The sequence below is a fragment of the Anopheles gambiae genome, chromosome 2, assembly GCF_943734735.2.
Source record: "Anopheles gambiae chromosome 2, idAnoGambNW_F1_1, whole genome shotgun sequence".
Lineage (NCBI taxonomy): Eukaryota > Metazoa > Arthropoda > Insecta > Diptera > Culicidae > Anopheles > Anopheles gambiae.
In genome coordinates, this window is record NC_064601.1 from 79,593,439 (window position 1) to 79,617,249 (window position 23,811).

Genomic DNA, 23,811 nt, shown 5'->3' on the forward strand with positions numbered 1-23,811 from the left:
CCCGGTCAGCGCGCTTGATGGATCATCTTCGTCGATGGAGAAACTGGCGAGTCTCAGAATCGGGAAAATTGACTTCCATCGCTCATCATCATCCTTTTCTTGTTTTCCCATGGTTGGGGGTGAGGATAAGATGGACGAGAACTTAGCATACCGAAATACTTCCAATCCCTGGGGGCAAAATGGCACACCAGGGCACGCTCGATGCGCAACACGTAATTAAAAATCGAATTCGGAAAGCATTTCGGTGGAAACTCAATGCTCCCCCGGTCAAGGGGTGGCTTGCGCGCGTTCGATCGGACAAAATGGACATGGTTGTGGTTGCATTAGCGAGTGGATTGAATTTCCTCCATTTAATGGTGGAAACAAATACACAACAAATACATACATCACACAGCGGAAGATCAAGGCGCAAGTTCACCACTGCTAGGCAGCGTTAAAATCGAGCTTGCGCGTTCGATTGCTTAATTGAGTAACATATGGTACGCTTTTGGGGCGGTACTGGTGCTGATTGCGAGGGTTTCCTATAAGTTGAAACACGAGACATGAAAACACCCGTTGGTATTTTGGAGCAAAAATACGATATTCTTTGCTAGACACATCATAATAAGAGTTGAATGGGGGGAGCATTCGATAAAACGTAGGTTCGCAGAAGGAAAAGAGTTGTGTAATGATTATTCAAAAACTGGTGAAGACAACTTAATAATGAACATGTCATTTTTAGATTAATTACCCATTTTATAGCACTTGCTGTCTGCACTTAAATATTGATTATTCCACCATTTATATTGAACTTCTCTGCATGCAATAATAGTCTCATGGCAATCGCTAATAAAATAATCCATGACAATATTGCTTTCATCTTGCAAATTATGATTCAAAATTGATGTGTGCAATAAAATGTCTTGCATCACACGGAATAAACCACATGTTATCATACTATCACGTAATACTTGCCGCAACTTGGTGTAATTTAACCAGCAACGAGATTATGGTTTCTTTGAATTCCCTTCGTTTCCCTTAAATATATTTGATGAAACGTTGCTCACCTTCAAGTTATTTTATGAAATTCCACCATATGATGCCGTATTCTTTCATTTGACATTAGACGGCATTTGTTATTTTACTCCTAACAACAAACCTCGTCATTTCTTGCGGAAGAGATGCAACTGTTCTCTGGAGATTTATTGCACCAAGTAACTCGCAGCGGCTCTGCACAATTGCTTAATTGCACTCGTAAAATTTACAATTTGAATACAATGCAAACACTGCTCGATGTCACACTGTGCGAACATGTGCCAACAAACACACACACACACACACATACACCGACGATGGTATGAAAATGTATTTTTGCGAAGAAAAGAAACGCAACGCAAAGACTGACAGACTGACGGCGGCAAAATTGGTGGTGCAGGATCATAATTTCAATTTCATTTTCACAGCTCCCTCCTTTTGCCGTGCATCGGTCGTTGATCGAAGCTGCTGCTGCTGCATTTTGATCGTTGCCGGCTTCGCTCTTTGGAGCGTGTTATTCATGAGACAAATTCCTTGAAAAGCAATAAAATGCCCGATGTATGTAACGATTTTAATATGGCACCGTCTCCCGTTCCCCGGGCATGGAAGATCTGACGAATGAAACATTTTATAATTGTCTCTTCCTTGAACCGGGAAAGATCGTTTCCCTTCAGCAGTGCGATGCTGGAAGCGATAAAAATGGAAAACACCCGCGTACGAGAGGAAATGCTTTGTGATGTGTGTATGTGATGAGTTTCCTTTTTTTGTTTGTTGCACATCGTTGTGGCTCTGTTCTGATGGTGTATTTTATTTACCACAGAAAAGGCATATATTCCATTTCCGGTCAATAAAAGTTTGCTTAAGAAAATCAAGTAAAATCCTTATTTTTTAAGTTTATTTTATTATTATTCTATTTTAAATAATTTTGTTTTTTTTGCGAAGTAAAATTGTAAAAAAAAAACAACGTAAAAATGCATAGCAAACGGTCTCTTGCTGCTTGATATGCTTATTTATGCGTAACCGATTCATTAGCTGTCATTATCTAAACATACCATGGTCACAACGGTACACTCATCTCTCTTATCTTGTCGGCTTTTCCCTCCTTTTATGTCAACCCCCACCTCGTACTGGTGTCGGACCGATCGGACTGTCCATCCACTGTGGAGGTGCTTCAAAAGTCGTTCGTAGTTTGATTGCAAAATGCCAAACCCAAGACCAAAAAACCCTCCCCCTTCCCCCTGTGCAATCTCTCCCTTTCCTCCACACCTCGTATGGTCTGGCGTGCACAAAAGCGAAAACTCGTCAGATAATACAATCGCCGAAAAAGCCGACTGCGTCACTCAGCCGGCTGCGGTCACACAAATGCGACGGAAATGATGTACAAATAATTTTAGAGCAAACCGTACCCTTCTCCACCCCTCCCCAGTGGTGACATTTCCTCTCCGGCACCGGCGACATTTCCGCCCAGCATGCCCATACGCGGTGACCCCTGTGAACGGTTTGGCACTGCCACGGAGGAGCTGGATGGTGTCCCATCGATTCGATTCCGATGCCCCACGGTCACCACTTTACGGGGCAAGATCTGAACCGGGAGGGTGGCGGTAAGAAGATGTCTTCGCCCCGACTGAAGACGCTCTCATTTGTCACCGGTCACCAGAGAAACTCCGCGGCAAGACGCGCGATCGGCACAATCTTTCGTGTATTTTCTGTACGCTCTAATATGCTCCCCTTCACATCGATCTATTTTTTCCGTTCACTTGAAATCTGTCACTTGAATTACCATTATACACCTCGCAACCTCCTCCTTTGCTTCCGCCGCGATGGTCGCTTACCGTTTTGCTTTATTCATTCGATTTTTTTGTTTCTTTTTTTTGGAGAGGTAGTTTTGTACGACATTTCAGTTGGCCAAATACGCCCACTCAATCAGCACACCGCCATGGTCATCCCAAAAATATCTATCACTGCCCTGCCCGAGCAGAGCAGCAAGCCACGGGGCCACGGGTGGACACAGAAGCGGATGCGGCACGCCATCCATTGTCGTCGCCGTAGGACCTCGTCAATCATTTTCTCATCAATCGGCCTCGGTTCGGGACGGCGAGACCTCTGCCAGACCCACGTCGCAAGCAGCAAGCGGCATCGATTTTTGACAAACGGACGAATCCGTCCGCCAAGGAAATCGTTTGTCAGCGCCGAGTACACGAACGACTCCCGCTGGTGGTGAGGTAAATATCGAATGATTACGGCCTCAACCCCCGAGCCCTGAGCATCGGGTGAAATAGAAAGTGACATTTCTATTCCCGACGCGTAATGAACGGACGGGGGCACGGATGCAGATCGGAGACGCCGGGCATTTTCCGCTTTATCTCAAACGGTTATTAATAGGTGCGCGTCCTAATGAGCGGAAAAATAAATGGCTCCCGTACAATGGGGGAAAAGTAGGTTTTCCTTTGCCTTTTTCGTAATGTGTCGTACCATGGTGCGGTATGGTTATGTCACTGACGGCACACCTTCGCCCAGATTGTTCCACTTCATGACGCCGTAAACTGTTTGAAGTCTTTACTGAATAAAAATAATAATAATTTCAATTTCGCTAACGAGAAATGTCTAACAATAACCGGCCAAGCAAAAGGCACCGCTGGTCTCACACTTTGCTGGTAGAATAGGGAGCTTAAATTGAAAGGAAAAAAAACCATCTCCCACCGCAAGACCAGCGAGTCCGGCGTTGTGTCAAACAGCACGCGGTGGAATGAAAAATGATCAATAAATAAATTTGTTGAAATCTTGTTAATGCCCCCCATTCCATTCACTTCGTTATCACGCGAACTGCAAACGTCAACAGCTTGTTTTATGTATGAAGCAGTCGTGTGCACAACCATGGGAAAGGTGCGTCAAATTGGTGCTGACTGCACACAGATGCACTTTGAATGCAATTTATAAATATTATAATCGAATTATGCAACCATTCAGCACCGTTTCCTGCGGGGTTTTGTTGTTGTGAGGGAGTCAGCAAGAGAGAGAGAGAGAGAGAGAGAGAGAGAGAGAGAGAGAGAGAGAGAGAGAGAGAGAGAGAGAGAGAGAGAGAGAGAGAACCATGATTCCTTTCAATTCCCGAAGATGTTTATGGTCTGAATTGATAAGTGCATGGAAGGAAGTCAGAATTTATCTTTACGCCTTACACGCTTCTCGTCGTTAACAACAAAACCACCAAGTTTTCCAAATTCCATGCACCTTTCCGTGCACCAAAAGATAGGAATCAATAAATTTGTAACACTGATAGGTACGTGCCGTTGCTAATCGATCGTGCAAATTGTCGAATGAAAAGCCGCCTGCCCGGTCGCCTCCAAAAGCTTCCCCGTTTAGTGAATGTAACACTTCAATTTATCAATTTACAACCTGTCAATTTGGCGGCGCTGCTGGCCACACACTCCCTCCCACCCCTAAGGGAGCGCCTCCAAAGTTGCGCTGCCCAACTGGTGATCCCGGCAGCAAAATCCTTTCTCCTCTTCGCGCTAACCTCGAGCTGGTTGTGGGGGAGAAATGTGAGGAAAGATGATGATACCGCACGATGCAGTGTATGTGCACGATCAACAGCTGCTCTTTTCGGTTTGCTAACAAGACGCAAGCCTACCAGGGGGGAAAGGAAGCAGCTAGTCTAAGGTCTACCAAAGAAGCAAGGAAGCAAGGTGTGAACTCATTCCGCGATCTACGCGCGTTGTTGTTTCGATTTCACACCGCGGGTGTGTGTGTGTGTGTGTTTCACACCGCTTTCGATCGGTTCGCGTGTGGCTCGAATATTACGGGATGGTAGCGATAGGAATACAGCTTCCCCGCTCCCGGAATATGCTCCCCCGCGAAATCAGATCACACGGTGGTCCGTCCGCGTGCGGAGCAAATATTCATCGTCTTTGTTATTGCACACTTTCGCGGGCTGCGCGGTCGCTTCGGGCGGCGACGAGAATCACGCGCATAATAAATGCTTAATATAAAAAGGGAGCGCAGAGGGCAGATTTATTACTAATTGAAATTTAATTTACAATTTCAACCGATCGGCCAGATGAGTTTCATTTTCCGAAGTCCTCGCGCAGAAGAGCGGAAATGGAACGATCAAACAATGGTCGGCTGCCAGCATCAACCCGGCCGCGGAATCAACAGATTCGATTAACATCGGATGCGATAGTCGTGCCCGAGTTTGATAGCGATCGAGTTGGCACGATCGCTAATCGGTTACGATGTAGCTTGTCGAGATTAAATATCTGGGGCACGATTTTTGTCAATTGCCTTTGCTTTTCAATTGGTTCTGTTGTACTTGATAATTGAATTTACTGCACACCGCAACAATTGCTTTTGGGATAGTGGATTCAATTGAAAGGGTGTTTTTTTAAATCAGGAAATCGTTGATTTATTTCATAACAATTCAGTTTATTATTTTCCAAAAATACAATGGTCTATATGAACGTCTACTTTTTTTTACTAAAAAACCTTCACAATTTATAATTACAACACAATTAAAAGTATTATATTGAATAATGCATATTGGATGAAGATTAGTTGAGTAATGTTACATTTGACATGTTTAATTTCAAAACGTTTTAATGCGTTAAGCTGTCAAACGATTTTCATTTGTTATAAAATAATAATAAAAAACAAATATATTACACAAATAATCTAATGATTAATTCATAAAAAACACAAAACATACACGAAAAATAAAAAAAATCTATATAATAAAAATAAAACGAATCTTATTGAGCAAGAACATTTCAAAACAATATGAGAATACTGTTTCAAAATTCCCACATTGAAGCAAACGTAACAAATGCCATGCCATGCTGCTTATTCAAGCTAATAAAAAAGAAATTAAGCATTCATTGCATGCCCACCAACAACCGATAGGCAACCGATAGGCAACCGATAGGCAACCCGACACCCTCGGCGCCACCACTTGTTATCGTTTGATTGACGTTCAATCGATTGAAGATTGGCTACTGCAAACAGCGGTAATGTGCATGTGTAAAAGTTTATCTGATGATTCCGATCGAACACGTCCATTTTCCCGGTCGGCAGTGACTTGGCGGAAACTGAACTGCTTCAACCATCTCCAAAAGGACTCCCGCACAGCAGCCCGTGTCGAAAGCTTGTTGTCGAAAGAGTAAAAGCCACGCGGCAGCCAACTTCTCGGTGGCATCCTGTTTTTTTCTTCTTCTTTTTTCAATGGAAGCATCGGGCATAAAAGAAAACAGAGCGATAAAAAGGGAGCACAATGAAAATGGGATTCCCGGATGACACAGCAAAAACAGCACAACGGTACGGAACTGAAAACCTTGTCCTTTTGATGCTCAGGCACGAGCCAATGTTCCGGTTAGTTATTCGATCAATTCCCTAATCCCGCCACACCCGACCCGCAACGCTTTGTGAGGAATTTGTTTACAAAATTGTTTAAGTGCCGCGGCTAAGCCGGCCTCCATTTCAAACGAAGCGCGCGCGCTCGCCTGCAGACTGCCCTTTGCTGCTGGCAGTTGGATCGATCGTAATCAATAGGCTCGGCCACGGGTTTCGTTCTTGTTCGGCCGAGTCCGACCATTACGGACCGATCTTTTCGTTGGCGTTTTTCTCTGTCCCGTTCTCACAGTGCGAGCTCTTCGTGCGAGTTGCAGTAAAAAGACGGCGGTAGCGAAACAAGTTGATTATGTTGTGATGTGTTGCTTGTAAACAATCGACACCAGCGTGTGTAATGCATCCACGGAAACGATGATCTGGCGTGGCGGTGGTGTGGCCGGTGGTAGCAATCGAACCCTCCGACAAGAACAGATTTTCACTGCCGCGGGAAAACGGCGGCCCCTTTTTTATTTGGAGGGATTTTGTTTTTTGTATTCCACCCGCCCGGTTCTTAAATCATGCAAACAAATGATCCATCATCGGTTTTTATTACGCTGCGATGCGCTGCGAGTGAGAGACCGAAACGATACACACCTCGATCAAGGGTGGGAACGGTTGGATGGGAGTGTGTGTGTGTTTGTGAAAAGCTTCACTTTTCCTATCAATCGCCAGACAATTTGACGCCTTCGGGCGGGAAACGCTGGTTGGCTGTGGTTTCAGATGTGAAACATCAACACACCAGTGTTCGCTGAAGGTAGTGCGCGATGGTGTTCTTGCAGCCTGGGCTGTAATCAACATATGATAGCAAACGTTCCGTGTCCCGTACGTTGGAAGCGGTTCTGTGCGCTGTCCCGAAGCCAAAGGACCATTCGAAAACCTAAAAATCTTAATTCTTTTCACACGGCATTAAACACAATCAAAGACGAAAGGGAAAAGTGCGGCAAGATTTGGGAGCAACAAATCATGCCAACACTATTCATCTTGTTGCCCCCCCCCCCCCCCCATTTAAGTGTGCGCGGTGCGTCGTTACAATTTCCCGCCCAGTACTCGGAAGCTAAACAATAAAAAGCAAAACACAAACCCCACCCGATGAATTAATGCACAACTATTCTTTTTTTCCATTTTTCAGCTGCTAACTACAAAGCTCCAGCGAAAGAGTTCGCCGAATGCAGACGATCCGCACACAGCTGTCGGAAATATCGATCAAGCAAACGACGGTCAGCAAGCCGGGCTGCCAGGCCATATTTCCGCGGTAATCTGGCCACAGTCAGATCAAAGGATGCTTTTTGGGGTTGGAAAATAAAAGAAAGAAATGGTGTGCTGCCAGTATGCGATCGATCGGGGTGGAAAAATCCACAAACGTGTATCTAATTTCTCAAAGGCAAGAATTTGGAAAAGGCATTGTTGACTTCGTTGGTTACTATTTTCTGAAAATTCTGGATTTGCTTTTACGAAGAATTGGCGAAAGAGAAATAGAAAAATTTGAATTCAACAACTGAGCTCATTAAATAACAATGTGTATAAAACAAGGACAGTTTATATGAACAGAATTTAGTATAATTTAATCAAACAAACGCAACGTTCAATGAAACCATTTCAACACCTTAGCATGTCAATAATTAATTCCGCTCAGACAAATCAACAACTCCAATAACTCAAATCCCACAAAAAACCTGTCACGTTTGTGTGAAAAATAAATCGATTTCTAGATCCCTAGAAAGCAAAACAAAAAAAAACACGTAAACGGCCCTACAAAGGCAACATCGTTAAGCGCTGATTGAAGGAAATCAATCAAGCAGAGCGCGATATGGTTTAATTTTGTTTTTGTTCGCACCTACAGAGACATGCACAAATCAAACTGCACACAACAAACCACCACCACCTTGCCACACGGTTTTGCATCGATTTGCACTAAGCTGTTGAAAATCAGACGTACAAGGTAATCAACAACGGCGGATCGACCCAGAACCGGAGTCAAGCGATACACCTCCCGCAGCTTAGATTCCGATCGAACGTGCGATCGCGTTGAGATACAGCTTCCCCCTTCTGTGGGTCACTCCTACGGCACCGATCCTCTCAGCCACTCGGATCAATATCGGATCATTTATGTGCCTTTTACCCAGACCCAGGACCAGGGCGAAACGAGTGTTGGAGGAACCGGCGAGTAGGGCCGGGCCTGTTTTGACTTGATTGTAGCGCCTCACAGCAACGCCTTGTAGGTACCGCTGTAACCCTCGCGTGGCAAGTAGGTCCCGGGGCAGTAGGTGGGGGACTGCATCGTTACTGTCCAGTGTCCAATTATTCAACATAAACTTTTATTAATCATTCGCGACGACAACACGATCGCGTGGTGCAGATACAGCAGGAAAAGGAGCAGCCAAAGCATAAGCTCCACGCTCCCCACCCCGAAGGGCTTACAAGGTTCGCGATCTAACATATTGGTCCCGAGGCGCCGTCGACTATCGCCTGACTGCAGAGGACGCAAGAGCTAGCGGGGTCGTTAAAGGTAGACAAGTAACAACAGCAACAAAAAAGGAAGCCCCAAAGCTTCGCTAGAGCCCCGACGGACACGAAGAAATGGTTCAAATCAATGATCCTAACATCGGAAGAGAATCAATTCCAAAGCAATTTTGAGACGCGATGCTGTAGCAACTTGTTGAGATTGCTGAGGAAGACAAGGGGAGAGAAGGGGATGGGCAGCCTAGAGAGAAAGCGCACACACCGAAGAAGCAGCACGCTCCGTACACCACCCGAACGCGGCGGTGGAAGATTGATATATTGATTTCGGATCAATTTGACAGCGAGAAAATTGCGTTCCTTTTTTATTGCTGCGCGCCACAGATCGAACGATTCGGTGTTTTTTGTTGTTGTTGTACTGTTTGGACGTTAGGACCTTTTCTCTCTCCCATCTTTCCGTCCCAGTGCGCGGAAGATTTGATCATCCTTTTTCGATTTGAATCGTGAACTCCCTACCACCACACCAGCCCTGCGTCGGCTAATGATTTCATGAGTTTAGTTAGACACCTTCTTTCACCCTACCCTCGAAACAACATTTGCGTATTGGAAGCAGTACGGTCGGCATGATAGGCAGGGCTATCATCATCATCATCATCATACGAGCTGGTCCGATTTCGATCGCACTACGGCCAACCTGCCAACGAGTGTCTATGAGTGATGTTTTTCGTTTTTCATTAATCTCTTGGTGATATGAATGATTGCGGGGTTGTATTTTTGGGGAGGCAACGGGCGGACCAAAGCGAGTAGCAAAACAGTGCTCCGGGTCCCTCGATCAGTATCCCCTGCAAGGCAGTCGTACAATAACAGTGTAAATTACGATTATCTCGTACGAGCTTCTAATTTGACTTTGATTAATTGTTTGATACGGCCCGTGCGCTAGCGTTCCGTTTGGACCATTTAGGGTTGGCTGTCCCAGAAATAGTTACAGTGAAGAATTTTTCACGCCTTTGGGTAAAGTTTCCCTACCGTGTGTCAAGCGTCGTGCGTTGAAACATTGTGCGTTGAGCCTGCATTTTTCTCATTCCAGTGTATGATAAAGCATTATCAGTGCAAATGACAAAGCAAGGGGTTTCTTGACGTTTATTTTTTAAGAGAAAAAAATTGTTGACAATTATCGTCTTCCGTTTGATAAATTAACTGTACAAACATAATTTATTTATCAGAACGTGACCGATAACTTGCCAGGCGGGATAGACGCCATTGCGCATTGCGTCAAACTTAATTCAAACACTGAAAACTGGTTCGGTGGTCGGCAAAACATCAAACCGCATGTATCAAAACAGGTGCCAATCGGAGTCACTCAGCTCGCGCTCCTTTTTCCCTGCACAACACAATCAATCAAAAGCGACCGATGATGGTGATGTTTTTCATTCGAATCTGGGTGATAATTCGTACCACAAACGTTTCGGAACAGCGTTATCGAGCATGCTCACGCGCGGCCGGGGTAGGATTTGCTGGGATTAAGCGAGGTTCACACACACAAAAAACGACCATCTGCATCTCTGCAGTTTTCACGTTTTATGAACCATGCAGCGGCCGTGTTTTGCAATCATCACTCTTCCGCGTGCGTTAGAATTTAAGCCCGTACGGCCGTTCGCCCGCTGGGCGACATAAAACATGAACCACGCATTAAAACCTGCGCACGAGAACAATTTCTGCACAACGGCTGCACTGCTGCATCCTTCTCCTCCGAGCGTCATTCATGAGATGCCATCCCCGTACCCTGCCGTCAAACGGTGTGCACATTCGGGCGGGTGTACGCATTTTATGAATGTAATTCAAAACCGGCCGACGACCTACAACGATGCAAACGGATGCACACGGACGTTTCGGATCCTCATTCATGGTGCGACTGGCGATGGGTCGTTTTCTTCCCGTTTTGGTGCAAAGATTTTGCCTAACCGAACGCGCAGGCGAGGATCGTAAAATATTAAATTTTAACCTTGCGCAACACAATTTCCTCAGTTGCAGTCTCTGCGCGCTTTTACTGTCTCGAGCGACCGATGAATGAAAGATGAAAAGGCTATAAAGTTAAGAACCGTCTTTCAAGAGGTGGTAACAAAATCGAAACACAGCCTGTGGAAGATGACTGCACAATGCCATCTGAACGCTCAATAAGAGTTTACTAATTTGAGAGTGAAATCTTGTAATAAAGTGGCGAGTGCAAACCTTCTGCTATTTTCCGATTGCAGGACAGAGCGACGTTTGAGGTGAAATGCAATGATCATAATTAACGCATATAAACGTTCTGGCTGCTCGAAAAACACAAATGCAAGAATAAATTGGAAAGTATCAGAAGGCAAATAAACCCTTGTGAATTTAGTGTGCATTTAATTTGATGCTATATTAAGCATTGAATGTTTTGGAAGTAAATTTTTACACCGAACAACCAATCCACGATTGGCAACAGTAACAAGCACGTGAGCAAAAAACAAAACCAAGGGACCAGGGAACGAGAAGGGGAAGAAATGTAATAAAAAAAATAATTGCTGTCAGTGCTCTGTCACTCTCTGGAATGATTAATCGACATCAGACGAGAAGAATGTATCGTAAGCACTGCACTGGCAGTACCTAGCTTTATCTTCCTTGCCTAAATACAATGTGATTGCAAAGGGAAAATGTCCGTGAAAAGTAATTCACTCCCCAAGAATTGATACTCTTTCAATATCCGGTTGATAGCGGAAGAATTTCGTGTCCCTTCGTTTTCCACTTTGCCCCGCTTCACCATATAACTTTGGTGAGTCAGCAGAAGCAAAATTCGTAAAGATAATAAAATTGTCCTTTATCATCCACTTACCTCGCTTTTGCATGAACAGGAACAGATCGTCCAAAAATTCCTTCCGCTTAGGGTCATCGTTGATTTCGTACAGCTGGAAAAGAGAGAGAAAGAAAGAGAGAAATGAACGCGGTGCGATAAGTGTTAGGATGGGAAGGAAAGACAACAAAAAAACACAGCTTTTTGCTGCAACCACTACCGAGTGTCTAGCAATGGCGTTTTAAAATCGTACTTTTGAAAACTGTTTCCGTCTATCGTGACGTCCGGTCGGGCGGGGGCAGGTAGGTAATTAGTTAATAATTTAAGAGTCAAAATCAATTTGCCTCGTCAGCCATTGGCAGGGCGCTATCGGTGGAAAATGCAATCACGCTTAACCTGCGCCAAATGCCGGAAAGTCAGCCGAGGTCGCTGCCCGTCGATGCAACATACACTCCTCACACACGCACACAATGCACCTCTGCCACCTTCAACCGAGTGTGTATTATCGACGATCGAACACCGCTTTCGGATTGGGCGATGGGTGGAAGCCAATGCGTATATAAGTGGTAGGTAAAACAAAAAAGGGCAGCACCGTACCGAGATTCATTCAACCGCTGCCCCACCGGTGGAAAATGGGATGAGATGATTTCAATAACACATTTAATCGTTTCAACGCATTCGCACGTGTGCTGGCTTCTGCGTAAATTCAACGCGATGCAATTGCTCGGGGAAAGTTTACCGTATACACACACTGCTGCTCCGTTTTTGCTGCTGCTTTACCTGCTACGAATGTATGAGTGTGTGTATATACATACAAGCACATACACACACATGTATCAACATTAATTACAATTGGCATCAGCATTAAACTTATTTAAATTGATTGCGTGCTTCGTGAAATTATTTTTATTAGCGTATAAGAGAAATAGCGCAAAACCGCACGTTTGCTTGCACGTCTCCACGCCAAAGGGGATGATCCGTGTGAGGGAGCTATTGGGAGAAGGGAGGGGATGGGGAATGGTTTGGTTCGTGACTGCAGCGCTACCGAGAACCGGTGGGGCGTCAAACAATTGTACCAGTGGCACAGCGAGGAGTTGTTTCATAGTTTCTGTAGCTGAACGACGATTGGTAAGCTTCTGTTGGGTGCTTTGGCTAGAGTTTCACACACGTGGGTGGTTTTGCAATTACTTGCCAGACAATACTTGGAGCAAGCAGGGCAGCTACTTATTTCATTTTTTATGTAGTTGTTACAACAAGAAACATATCAATTTGTTAAGATTGAACATATTAGAGCTGCTGGGTAAGTGAAACAGCTCTAAAACATTATTCTAAACCATCTTAATCAGTTTAATGTACAGGAAGTCGGCACTTAAACAAGGTAAAACAGTCACAGGAGAGCACTACCTATACAACGACCCAGCACACGGCGGTTTTGTAATTGTCCCCGTAGCGGAGTAACGACGGCACCATTAACTGGAAGCATTTCCACGGTCACCGCGATGCAACAGCGAAATGGAACCATCATCGTTTATTTGTTGCTACCCCAACCCAAAGTTTCACCTCACTCAATAATACCAATTTTCGATTGCGTGTGAAAATGAAGGTCATCCCGTATTGGAAACCGTTACCCACCACCAGTCCCCAAAATGATATTCCACAAGCAAATACACACACACACACACACACACACACACACACATACTTCCGTTCGCTGTCTGGCTGGTGTGGAGACAGATAGTGAATGCTGCATGCAGTAAGTAGCATCGCAATCCGTTGCAGTTGCTGCATCAGCAGCAGCCGAAGCAGCAAAAAATATTGTGCCGCTAGTGAAATAATATGATACTAATTGCAACATACCTGCAACTGTTACAATTACTAGCCGGCCGCCATCGATGTAATCGGAGCAGATGTAAGTGCGAGATAATCAATGAAATAAATATGCAAAATATGCACCTAGTGGAATGATATGTTAAATGCAACAAAGTTGCACTGGACCGTATGAATACGCACTGCAATGCGCAATACACGTACGGGTGCCCAAAGAAGCGTATTGCAACCATTGGTTTTTTTTTAACTTATATAACTATTAAGTTTGAATTTTTGATTAACTAACGAAAAATTTGTCTAACTTAAACTAACTTAAAAACTAACTTAAACAACCAAAGTATCTTTTTATATTATGAAAAGCTCCAAAAGGTTGTATAATGGTTTTATGAGTTTCTAATGTTTCGTTTTCTGTACATCTAAATTTTCTCTGATTTTGCTTGTATTCTACTCTATCTCATTGTAATATTACCATACGGGTATACAAGACTGTTCATCTTCGATATAATCTTTGAGATATTAAAAAGTATACAAAGCTCCATTTGATTATATAACATAACATAATTTTATGTAATTATCAAGAAACATTATGACAAGATTTGAAAAGATTTGAGCCCATAATTGTTTGTGTACATACATCAATGGTTAAATGGGTCTCTTCTAAGAACGTTAACAATAAATCTGTAATATTCAGCCTACAAGAGGATGTTCTATTTGTGTATCGCTTTTTATTTATACAATCAATTTCAATAACCAAGAGGTTGATTCTAAAACATTTCTTTTAGATTTCATTCAAGAATTGCGATGAATGGTGCTGATAGCTTTCTGGCGAACTATTCAAAGCTACATAACAAAGCATTCAAAGACACGAACACATAAAAAGTGCCTGTCACGCAATCCTATCGCACTGCACAACTCCTAAACTTGGTAGAAATATTTGGTCCTATCGATTTGCGAAAATCGATCTCGCATGTTGCAGGCATAACTGGGCTGGGCTGAAAATGCCTTTCCAATATAATTGCTTTTGATGGTTGCGTTTTTGCGACCTGACAAATTGGAATGATTTGCACCTGAACGGGGGCCATCAGTCGGACGGGATGACTTGGTCTGTGGTGCTACCAAGTGCTACCGAAAATTTATCGTACGCGTCAACCGCCGTAGCGCTTCCGTTGGTTTGCTCCGAAAGCCTTCGAGCTAAAAATTGCAGCTATAATAATCCTTTTCCCCGCCGAGCTGCTACGAAAACAGCGATAATGTAACTAACAAAACACATCAACTGTGTTCTTGATAAAATGAGACAAAAAAAAACAACCAACCGACACACACACACACGATCGCTAAGATAACGAAACATAACCACCGAACAAAAGGGGCAAAAGAAAGTGAAAAAAAAAACTGAAAAGAAACCAAACAACTAAACAGTGTAATTGCAATCGTCGGTTGCAATGAAGAAATACAACAACAGCAACAAAAAAAAATCGTGAGTAATTTTGCATATTTTGCATACACCGTTGGTCCCGTCTGTTGCCGCTGTTACCGCACGTGTGTTCGCAGTGGCCGCCCCGAGATGATGATTTTCAGCGGGAGCATGTTAATGTAAAAATGCAAACAGTGCCGCTGCAAATGCTCGGTAAGGTTGACGTCGGTCTGACACAACGTCCACTGACAGCTGTAATTCGAGCAGACGGGACATTGATGGTTACATGGATTCGGTGGTATAAGAGTAGTTTTATGTGTTTAGCGCTTGTACGAAAGTTCTAACACTTTTGCAGCGCGTTATTTAGTGTGTGTAAAACAGTAATTAAACGCATGTAATTGTGAGATTTTTATAATTTACAACTCGAGTGACTTGGTGCTCAGTCTCCCCGATAACAATGAGCTCAACATTTTTCGTACCAATAAACGTGAGATGGTAAAGAAAAGCATGCAACAAAAGTCAACTTTAAGTTACGGGTTTGTCATAAAACATTTACTATTAATGTCTTCAAAACAAACATACACACACCCATGAGATGCATCGAGTGAAACTTTCAATCTGAAAACAATAGCACGCTTTATTTACTGTAGATAAGCTTTTCCACCTGAAAGCCCGCACTTGGGCCACTAACCGCACCGCTAAAATCGTTCACATCGTAAAAAGGGTGCGCGGGCGACATTTGCAATCCAACCAAACCATCTCTGGCCGATGGTTCCATGAGTGTAATAAGTAATTTTCGTGGTTTTCGAAACATAGCGCGCGCGTGTGCGTGTGTGTGTCTGCACGAGAGGAAGTTTGGCGTGAGAAAAGCTAGTGGTTCTTTGCTGCACCACGATATCCATTCAAAACAAGCGGACAAACCCAAGCTTCCTCCTACCAGCCAGCTAAACATATGTACGCATATTAACCGTTGTTAAGACGGCAACATTATACCGTGATGCCATTGCCAAACGGTGCCCGCGTATATATGATGTGACCTACATGTGCCAGCCGTGTGTCGAACGGTACCACCACCGTGTTTCGGTAGAGTTTCGAAAATAAAAACCGCAAAAGCACATAATTTTTAACACTTTCGTTTTCGCTGCCTTTTTTATCCATGACAACGCTTTCGATTGTTTCGCGAAGTAGGTGCCACGTTCTGTGGCATTTCCTTTTCATCGTTTGGTTGGAAAAAAGAGAGTCAAAGTGTGATTAGATGGACGTGAGGTGATGTCGACGTCGGTGTTGGTGGAAATACCGAGTATGATTAATATGTTTTCCCCCAGTTGACATACTGGCGACGATTGTTCATTGGTTTGATTGAGGAGATGTTTGTGTCATTAAATCATGGACAACTTCCTGTAACAAACAGCATATAACTGTTTGAATAAAAACTATTTGTAAGATTTGTGGCATAGCCACATAGCATCATTATTATACCAAAAACCAAAATCAATCGCTTTGAATGGTGAATTCTACATACCCGTTTAGAAGCATCATGTTAAACAGCTCATCATAAAAGGCGATTATTGAATACGTAGCCGGTGCTAAAAATGTTCCACCGTCAGATACAGTCAGGATTGTTACCATTTGTCATCGGTAGAACGCAAACGGCCACCGCACCAAAACCCAAATCGACCAGCATATCAAGTTGTTCAACCACAAGAAGCAATGTTCAATTTGATTGATGGATATCTTCCACCAAATCATGCATGAGCCAAAGCCGCAGACATACGCAAACGCACGCCTAACGTCCCCTTTGCCACAACACATCCGATTACGGCAGAACGGAGGGGGGGAAGGATGCGCCATAGTTTTTAGCACCTTCGGATGATGTCGTCGCATGGTATGCAGTCAATGTGATCGTGTGTCTAGTTATTTTTTGTTTCACTTTCCAAGTCGAGTGTATATTTGGATATTCGAGGCAAGTTAACGGTAGTTGTTCTTGTCAGCTATGCCCATCTAACCTTTCGGTGGTAGCAACAAAAACTAAACCAGTGTTAGGAGAAATGGTGGTGCTTGTGGCGACTGGGATTTTTCTTCTTCAGCAACGATCGATACCACGCACATCACTCACTTCCTTCCACTCGATGAACAATCCCCGACGCTCACTACTGAATGGATCATGTGTAGTTCCTGGTTCGAAATCGCGAAAGCACTGCTCCCTACATCGTAGCGCATCATTAACTAGATCAAATCACTATTTTCATCGTCAATTAGAAGCGTTCCATGACGGGCCAGCAAGCCAATGGTTCCCTGAAATAGATTGTCGAACGATCAGGTCTTCTCCTTTCTTCTAATGGCGTACTGCAAGAGCATGTAAAATAATCAATCATTTAATTTCGATCATCCTGAGCGAGCGGTGGTGAGAGTGGTGTGCCGGGAGATCATCATGTCGTTACCACAGCGACCAAAAAAAAGCATCCAGCACACAAGCAAGGCCTTTTCACAGCACGAAAAATTAATTTGTATTAATACAATTTATGATTTTAATGCCTATAACGAGATCATTTACGTTTCGTGCCAGCCAGTCCCATACGGGCAGGACGGATCAAGGGGGGGAGGGATCTTTTGCTAACTGCACGACATGGCTTTAGCTTCTTATAGGATTCATCGTGTGCTTCTAGCTAGGAACAAAACTCTTCCCTATCATCGTTTCTATGCGTTATCCCCATACCCTTATTGGAGCGAGAGCGCACCCAACACTCCAACCTCTTCACTCAATTAAACGGATCCAACGACGGCTCTTTCCATCCCACACGCGCACCAACAGCAATTTGCAGCGAATAGAAGATGTGAGGAAAAATGGTAAAAAAGAGGCTTGCTTCAATTTTTCTTCTCTAACGATTACGATCAAAGCGCGCCATTATTGCGCTCATCTTCAAGATCGTCTAAAGTGATCGTCGATGGAGGCAGAAGCCACGGCAGCTCCAGAAGAAGCAATGATCGGCTCCAGCTCGGCACTACACCGTTTGGAAGTTTGTGATCTGAGCGATCCGATCGACCCGACGGTTCAACATCTTGTACAGTAATAATAAACGCAATCAATCATCGTTTCACGCATAGACGATATGTAAAGGAAGGAATGATAAAAAAGTGAATGAAAAGACATCGATTGTTGATTTGCAAGCTTTTTTCTGGCTCATTGATTGAGAAAGGACTCTAATGGGGGATGGATGGTTATGGAAAGTTGCATTACACAATTATGAAAACAGGAATGAAAGGTTTTCCATTTAGTGCTTACAAAGAGCTACGATCGGCTATGTATTGATATGAAAGTAAATTTACTTTTTAATCATAAAAATCATTCATCTCACAAGCAACTTTAATAAATAATGCACTAACATTAATAAACACGCACTAGAGACGCACTAGTAGCGAACATACATTATGACCTCCGGGCGTCATAGAACTTGGCCAGGGTTCAACAAATTTCTCCTTCGCAATTTAACTCTTTTGCGCTCGAGAGAACGCAACCGGCGACTCAACTACGACACTCCAAAATTTATGACTTCAATCTGCTTCGTAAAATCGTTCATTTTCAAAAGTGCACCACCCCGGAAAGGTGGTTTGATATACGACGTATCCTGAAAGCAAATCTAATGCATCCGTGACCGGTGCGGGCAGCTCGATTCCGCTGCCCGTGATTTATGATCCATTCTTGATGCGGCTGAGCAGTGTGCAACGTTGTAGCGGCTAGCAGCTCTCGGGGGCTTGCAAGAACGAACAGCAACATCTTCCGCCGGGACAGGTGTGTGCACGGTGCAGCACGTGAGAACTTTACTGCGGGTGGCAGATTCGTGTTAAAATACTTTACACTCCACGTATGGCAACGTTCAGCATACATTTGCACAAAACGTTAGTAATATTCGGTAATATTCTAACATTATTTAACGAATATGTTGTACTTTAAGAGTAGTATTCGTTATTTGTTATGCAAAATTCTTTGATTGTACTTCAATTTGTATAACCACACTTGTTTTTTTTACATATTGCAACAAAGAACTTAACAATATATCTTCACTTCACTTATATGTAAAGATAAATATATTGATATTTATAATTCGTAAACGCACAAAACTTGCACAGCTTAACATTGCTCGGCTCCCTTCCATCACAGTGTGACCAAAGTTTTTTTTTATGGGGCTCGCTCATCATCATTGAATCGTGTTCCTCTGGCCGCCAACACGATGTTGCAGCTACAACAATACCATCGGCCCAGAACCGACAGAAGGGACGAGCGGACGGACGGATATAAATGTACAACATAGATTGATTTGGATTTGACACGCCTCTCACTCTCGTACGGAGAGGGGAGTCAGAGAGGGAAGGGGGAGGTGCTTCGAGACCGTTACTGCACGTATAAAAAGTTTAATAAATTTATATTTTTATACTCCACTGCAGCCTCATAAGGTACAGCACTTTCTTGTTACGAGCAGGTTAGCCAAGGAAAACGTACATCATTATGGATAAATTGCGTACTTGCTGCCACACTCAAAAAATTGAGGGAAATTGTGTAGTTTAAGAGCCAGCAGAGAAGTTTATGAAATTCTTTAAAATGTTTGCAATACTGTTGTATCAAAATTTTGATTTGAGTTAATTTCATTAAATATGTCACACGAACGCTTAATTCTAAAAGTCCTTCAATCATCATACGACGCTACTCACTGTTAGCCATACACTGTTCCGATTCAGCGCTTTGTGTTGGTGGCTTACCTACAAAGAAAATAAGAAAATTCGATTAAAATAAACTCATTTGCATAATCATAATAGTATCATAATAAAAACATTAGCAAAAAGATTATTCACACATCCTTCATAAACTCTCTCACATTGCAGTAACGCATCTGCCTGTAATTGCCAAGCATAATATGTATCATGTGAGTAGATACAATCATCTTAACACCATCGATGTATCATTTTGCAATCGGCTTAAATCGATACAAGAAAAAAACACCTTTTCAAATTTTGGTGGGATCATATTTGATGATTGACTTTGCCGAAAGGGTAATAAAATTAATTGAGTGCTTCCCAATGGCCGCAAAACATCGTCACATCACATGGTACAATTTTCACACACCAAACTTAAGCTCGTAATTTGCTTAATCCTACCGATCCTCACCGATGCGCTTTTTAAAACATTGTTACAACAGGCGGCAGGATGAAACTGCACTTCATTGTTTTGGTGGTAAAACTGATAAAGGATGAAAAAGACCAGACACAATCCGCTTACTTCGTTAGCTCAACGATCAAGCGAAGCATCGGAACACACACCAACTGCTGGCGGACGTTCCCGGAAAGCGGAATGAATAAATTTTACAACTTTATGCACACACAAACATACCCTGTTTGCTACATCAAATATATTGCATTATAGCAAAACGTGAAGGATGCGAAATACATAATCGGCACCAAGGTTAGCCTTACAATCGATGCATTGAATTTACACGATTTTGTTTTTATTCCCGAAACCCATCAGCGGGGGCTAAAAGTGGACAGACATCCGACAGGAAGGTCTTCGATCGAGCCTTGTTGCCGGACCGATATCGGGACCGGGCTGTACGGTTAGTAATTTTACAGTCATAAAAATCGACCCATCCCCGCCGTTTGCTGGTTGGAGTCGTAACACTTGGGGAATGTGTCTGGCGTACACACATTTCATTGTGTATTGTGTTGCTTTTTTTTATTTGACCGCTGATTTTATTAGTGTCAAGCCGTATCATAGTTTGTAACACTTTGGAGTTGGAAGTAGTTGTCTGTCCTTTTTGTCGAGAAGTAAAAGATCCCTCTATCGTTTTGTCATGTTTCGATCATCAATTTGTTCAACTTTATTAAATGATTTTTGAGTTTTACAGATATTTTGTCTTCTCGTTTGCATTGAGAGGAAGTTATAACAACAGTAGTTAAACGTGTCATGATCTAAACAAAAGGTCCTATGCAACAACAGATCTATTGGCTATTCGACTGCAAACCCCTGTAATATCGGCAGATGTTGATGTAGAGGAGAATAATACAAAAAAATTTTTATATTCGGTTATCCATTGTTCCTCATTAAGTTTTTACAGAGAGAGAGAGAGAGAGAGAGAGAGAGAGAGAGAGAGAGAGAGAGAGAGAGAGAGAGAGATCATAAATTTTTCAAATGAGAGGGGTTTTATGAGCTGTATATAAAACACGTAAAAGATTAACGGATTAGTTTGATCATTAAGGTCTTTTGATTTGTTTCATCACCTTGAAAAACATTAACAAGCTCAGTCTGCTGGTTGTTGGTAGAACCCGTGTTTCGTCCTTTTCTGGGTGCAACAAAACAAAAACCAACAGCCATCAAGTTGCCGAACAATGCTTGCATGATTTCACGCAGCAGGAGCGCTTTCGTGTCGTGTTAATCCCGATTTGATGAGACGCCCTTCAGCGTAGATTAACATTTGCGTTTTAACATCACGCTATCCCCTAAAGCCGTCTGATCACAAATAAAATCTCTAATCCACCGCACTTTGAAAAGTGGGAAAGAAACTGCATGTAGAACAAGGCAGTGGGAACAGACAGTAGGACAAAATGGTAGACGGAGAGGCATACTTCTCACATTGCCTGACGATAACGGAGTCAATCGCTTTTCCCTGCTGATGCTCCCAACCGATGTTTATTCAATTAAGTGCTCGAATCTGTTCGCGTTCGGTTTTTTTCTTCTCCTTCGCTATCCCAGTTTGTTGGCTTCTCGATCATAATTTATAGGATATTCTCACGACCATAATTAATGTGTATTTCAGTAAGCAAATTATTATGATTATGGCTCGCCTATTATGTTCATTATCTGGAAGCCAAGTGGGAAGTGGAAATCACCCTGCCTAGCGTCAGCCAAGTGACAATGCGCCGCGTCGGGAAGGGTTTCGAGGCGTTGGATCAGTTCTTTTCATGCATCTCTTTCTCGCCCTGTCCAGGGTTTGTCGGGTGCTCTTTTTCTGTGGTTATTTCTTCGCACTGTCTCACATTTTCTAGTGGATTTGTGAACACAGCTGGATATCTGTCAAGACATTCGCCGACCAACGTGAGAGCTACCCATAGAAGACATCAACCGGTCCCGTAGACCAGGCTGGGCGATTATCTGCTGTTCTGCTTTCCTGTCTGCATCTGTGCTAATCTCCGCTTCCTGGATATATGCACTCAGAAAGCTACGGTTAAAGTGCAGCGTTGCAATCAGTTGGCGAGTCAGGCTCCAATTGGGAGCAACCTTGATTAACCTCCGCTGTTGCGAATGTGTCAATGAGTCCGAAGCTCCCGTTGGTTCCCGCACTTGGTGGGAATGTCTGCACTAGCATTGGCTAGCACTAGACGCTATTTTACGCTTGAGAAATAACTCCTCTATGCCGGCTCGTTTTTTGGTTCAACTCAACCGAGCAGTATGAATGGAAACAAACAGACTCAATTCAATGGATTGAAGTGTGGAAGTCAATCTTGATGATTGCACATTCTTTAAACAAATGCAAAATGGCAACATTACACGATCAACCTCATGTTTAGTTCAATTTTCTATAAAATATTGTTTTCGGTAGGAAATTTTCGTAGTTCTTTTAAAAGATTGCCGTTGTTCCTCTTGATGACTAGACTATCCAGACTCTCCAACTAAATCTGTGCTACCGTTCTTCGCTCAGAGCACACTCGAGCAATCGTTCAACTGCTTGCTCAATGTAATGGTTCTGTGCCTTCCTTGGCCAGCTGTTCAAATGTTTGGCCTTTCGTCGCCACAGATTCATTCACAAACGACCTCTCCAACAAACTAAGCCCAAAACCATTTACAACCTGACGAAAAGTGGCTTCTTCCCCGGCTGATATCTCGACGAGTGTCAAGAAGCCAACGCTGGAGCAAGAATCCAATGCACGCCACAGTGCTGCTCTTGCACCTCGAAAAATAACCACTTGACACTCGCGGCAACCACGCGCCCATCCGGCCATCGAGACTGATGCTATCATCGGTTAACTTTGAAGTGTTGGATGATCAAAACCTCTTCTATCAGTGAGCATACACAACAGTTCGTGCTAGTGGAGAAAGGATTCCCGGTGCTGTACGCTCACTCCGAGAGGGTTTATATTTAATGCTCAAGGTGCGTCTGAAAACTATCACTTCAATCGATGAGTCGATCTTGGGGAGCTTTGCCTACGGCAAGAACGCTAAAATTGGGTGGGTAGCCACTTTTCCGCTTTTGATATTGCGTCTATGATATCGGGATAGATGTTTTGATCGTTGTAACCTCTTCGATTCGACCAATGCCCGTAAGCACCCAGAAGGCCGTCCGTGATCTAAACCGATCATGCGTCAGTGTGTTTGTGAGGATAGACGTCGAAAAACGGGATCCTACCTTCATTTCAGGGAAGATCTCGCCACTCAATTGGCCAGCCGTGAAGAGGTTGGGCATGATCGGGCAAAAGATTGGGCAAAGCCTACGCGTGCGCGCACCATGAGTCAGCAGATTTTCGACCGTCCTGCTTACCTCGGTAAGCTCAAGTGTACGCATACACACAAAGATGAACACGCGCACTTGTGGCAACGAATGTATGTACTTTCCGGGCGATGCTTGAGATATTAATTTATTGAAGTCTATAAACCGCGATCGAATCGAATACGTTCGTGGCAATCGCACGGCATCTCCACTTTCGAAGAAGATGTTCGGGAGAGCCTTGCGATCCCCGTTCTGCTGGGAGCTGCCGTAGGATGTGGCTATTCAAATTTTAAGCCCCTTTTGCGAAGTGCTTCATCGAGCTTCGGATGAACCCGTTACGCCATCCGGCTCTTGACGATTGGGCGTGTGCTTCTGGATAAACACAGGATCTCGCGTGTTGCAAGCAGGGGCCTTTTACATACTTTGCGTTGGGCCAC

At 43.6% G+C, this 23,811-nt stretch overlaps 1 protein-coding gene across 18 annotated transcripts in view; it reads right to left on the reverse strand.

Moving 5' to 3' along the window:
- The window catches only part of LOC5667193 (protein dead ringer), a 105,391-nt gene that overhangs the window by 22,630 nt on the left and 58,950 nt on the right, over positions 1–23,811 (reverse strand). For 9 of the 18 annotated variants that reach the window (XM_061643082.1, XM_061643081.1, XM_061643066.1 and 6 more), the window contains exons 6-7: positions 19,611–19,658; positions 11,705–11,777 (exon numbers count right to left, since the gene is read on the reverse strand). In XM_061643082.1, the coding sequence (XP_061499066.1) occupies positions 11,705–11,777; positions 19,611–19,658 (121 nt within the window). The remainder of the gene's footprint in view (positions 1–11,704; positions 11,778–19,610; positions 19,659–23,811) is intronic. The other 9 variants (XM_061643076.1, XM_061643072.1, XM_061643080.1 and 6 more) reach the window with 1 other exon arrangement.